Genomic DNA, 2,332 nt, shown 5'->3' on the forward strand with positions numbered 1-2,332 from the left:
GCGGCTCAACGGCACCGCCCACGCCCTCGCCTCCCGGCACTCCTCCTACGCCGCCCACCTCAACTCCAGCTACGGGTCGCCGCCGCCGCCCCCCTACCCCCGGGGCTCCAAGGTGGGCTCACCCCGGGGCTCCTCCTCCCCGACGGGCCCTGCCACGCTCGCCCTCAACAGCGCGGCCGCCCACGGGGACGAGCGGGCGTCCCCCGAGACCAAATACATTTTCTCCCCCGAGGCCATGATGAAGCCCGGGACGCTGGTGTGACCTTAGCCGAGAGTGCCAGCCGCGCGGACACAAAGGCGGCACCTTCCCTGAGGGCGCGGCCGCCCGGCGCGATGGTCACACTGCACGCCCTTCCTTCCCGCCCGCTCTCTGTCGTCTCTCTGGCTTCGGGCTCAGGTCAGGCGAGCGGCTTGACCCGGAATATCCACGGGCGCAGGACCTGGAATGCTGGCAGGACGTGACCCGCAAAGAAGAGCGCGGGCTCCGTGCCAGGAAAGGCAAGGCCGTGGAAACCTCGAGCAAGGAGGTCGAGGCGGGGAAAGGCAGGGGAGGGGGGGGGAGGCCGCAGCGGAAGCCTGTCTCCAAGGAAGCCTTCTTCCGGCTCGCGTAGATAGGCCTACCGACGAAGGGCATCGAAGACAGGCCTAGCGCCGAGGGGCACCGAGAAGGCGGGGCGCGGGAAGCCTTGCACGTGCTTGGACCTTTGCTAAAGCTTCCTTTTTGTTGTGGTTTTCAATTCCTATAAAAGAGAAGAAGAAAGAGAATGTCAAATTTCCTCGGGCGAAGAAATCCGAGCAGGACTTCCGAAAGGGTTCTATGTGTTCCTTCCAAGCGACGAGGAGTGACGTCACGAGGTGCCACTCGTTAACGAAGTCAAGTATTCGTTTCTGTGTCAACACTGAGACGTGCGTGTACATATGCGTGTTTGTATGATATAGGCCATTGCATTTTACTAATGATATTTGACTTTGAACAGCGTTAATTCGATATATTATCAAACTTATTTATTGCCTTTGGGACCTAATCACATATTAACACCATAATTGAAAAGATTAATCAGCTCATAGCCATTAATTGATATTGGATAGAACAGCATTTTTATTAATGAACTAAATGTACATATATATGCATTTGTTCAAAGCTCTCTTTTTTCGAAGAGGAATGTTGGGGAGGGAGAGGGAGGGGGCGGAGCTTATTTCAGATTCGTTCTATAAAAGACTGTGTTGCAACTATTTCCAATTTTTCCCTAATATACCATGATCTTTGTCCATTTCTCCTGTTTCTGTGTTTTTTTTTCTTACCCCACTTCTCCTCTCTCTTTCTTTCTTTTTTTCTTTCTTTCTCTGTCTCTCTCTCTGTCTCTCTGTCTCTCTCTCTCTCTCTCTCTCTCTCTCTCTCTCTCTCTATCTATCTATCTATCTATCTATCTATCTATCTATCTCTCTCTCTCTCTTTGAATATATATGTGTATATATATATACCTATCTATCTATATCACACACACACGCACACACACACACACACACACACTGAACGTCCCTCTCATCTGACTCATTTAGCAAACAGGAAAGGCAGGAAACTTCGCCATGTAATTAAAGTCTAGTTTTTCTCTTCTTTTTTTTTCCTCCTTCTCACTTTTTTTTCTCCTTTTTTCATCACCTTCAGAGGAAATGCCTCGTTTCTCTAATTTGCTGCAACAATGACGCGGTGTTCTACCGAGCGTTGACAATTACTCGAGTGCCAAGTTGCCTCCTAAGTTTGTGTCTCTCCGCCGGTTCGACCGAAGGCTTTGGCGGGAAAGGAAAAAAAAAAGGAGAATGATTTTGGCGGGAAAATTCAAATTCAAAGAGGCTTTTGCGGGAAAGTAAAAAAAAAAAAAATGTGACAATTTGTCGGGAAAGTTCAAATTCAAGGTGGTTTTAGCAGAAAGTGAAGAAATGTGAGGTTTTAGGGGGGAAATTGAAGTTCAAAGTAGCTTTTGCGGGAAAGAAAGTTGAGATTTTGGCGGAAAATTCAGTTTCAAAGTGATTTTGGCGGGTAAAGAGAAAAAAAAGTGATATTTTGGCGGGAAATTCAAATTCAAAGGAGGAGGTACGTTAAAAGTTACCGTTAGGGTGGTGGGAAAGGACGAAAAAAAGGGGACAAGAAAAGAAAAGAAAAAAAAAAACAATTTAGATATGCGAAATCCAGTCTCTGAAATTTCGCCATCCTGACTTCACGAAAGACAATCGCTTTTGATAAACCGATTTCTGATAATACTCCTTTTGGTACCATGCGCCGCCTTCCACACCCTCTGCACATCGCGTCAACAGCGAACCCCCATCATTCCCT

General features: G+C 48.3%; 1 protein-coding gene across 1 annotated transcript in view; it reads left to right on the forward strand.

Annotated features, from left to right (window-relative positions):
- Nucleotides 1-1,337, forward strand: part of LOC119575530 — a 6,980-nt gene extending 5,643 nt beyond the window's left edge. The window contains exon 3 of the mRNA XM_037923181.1: nucleotides 1-1,337. This exon is cut by the window's left edge and continues 248 nt beyond it. Coding sequence (XP_037779109.1) covers nucleotides 1-262 — 262 coding nt within the window. The 3' untranslated portion in view covers nucleotides 263-1,337.
- Nucleotides 1,338-2,332: the final 995 nt, after the last annotated feature.

This window comes from Penaeus monodon, chromosome 7 (assembly GCF_015228065.2).
Source record: "Penaeus monodon isolate SGIC_2016 chromosome 7, NSTDA_Pmon_1, whole genome shotgun sequence".
NCBI lineage: Eukaryota > Metazoa > Arthropoda > Malacostraca > Decapoda > Penaeidae > Penaeus > Penaeus monodon.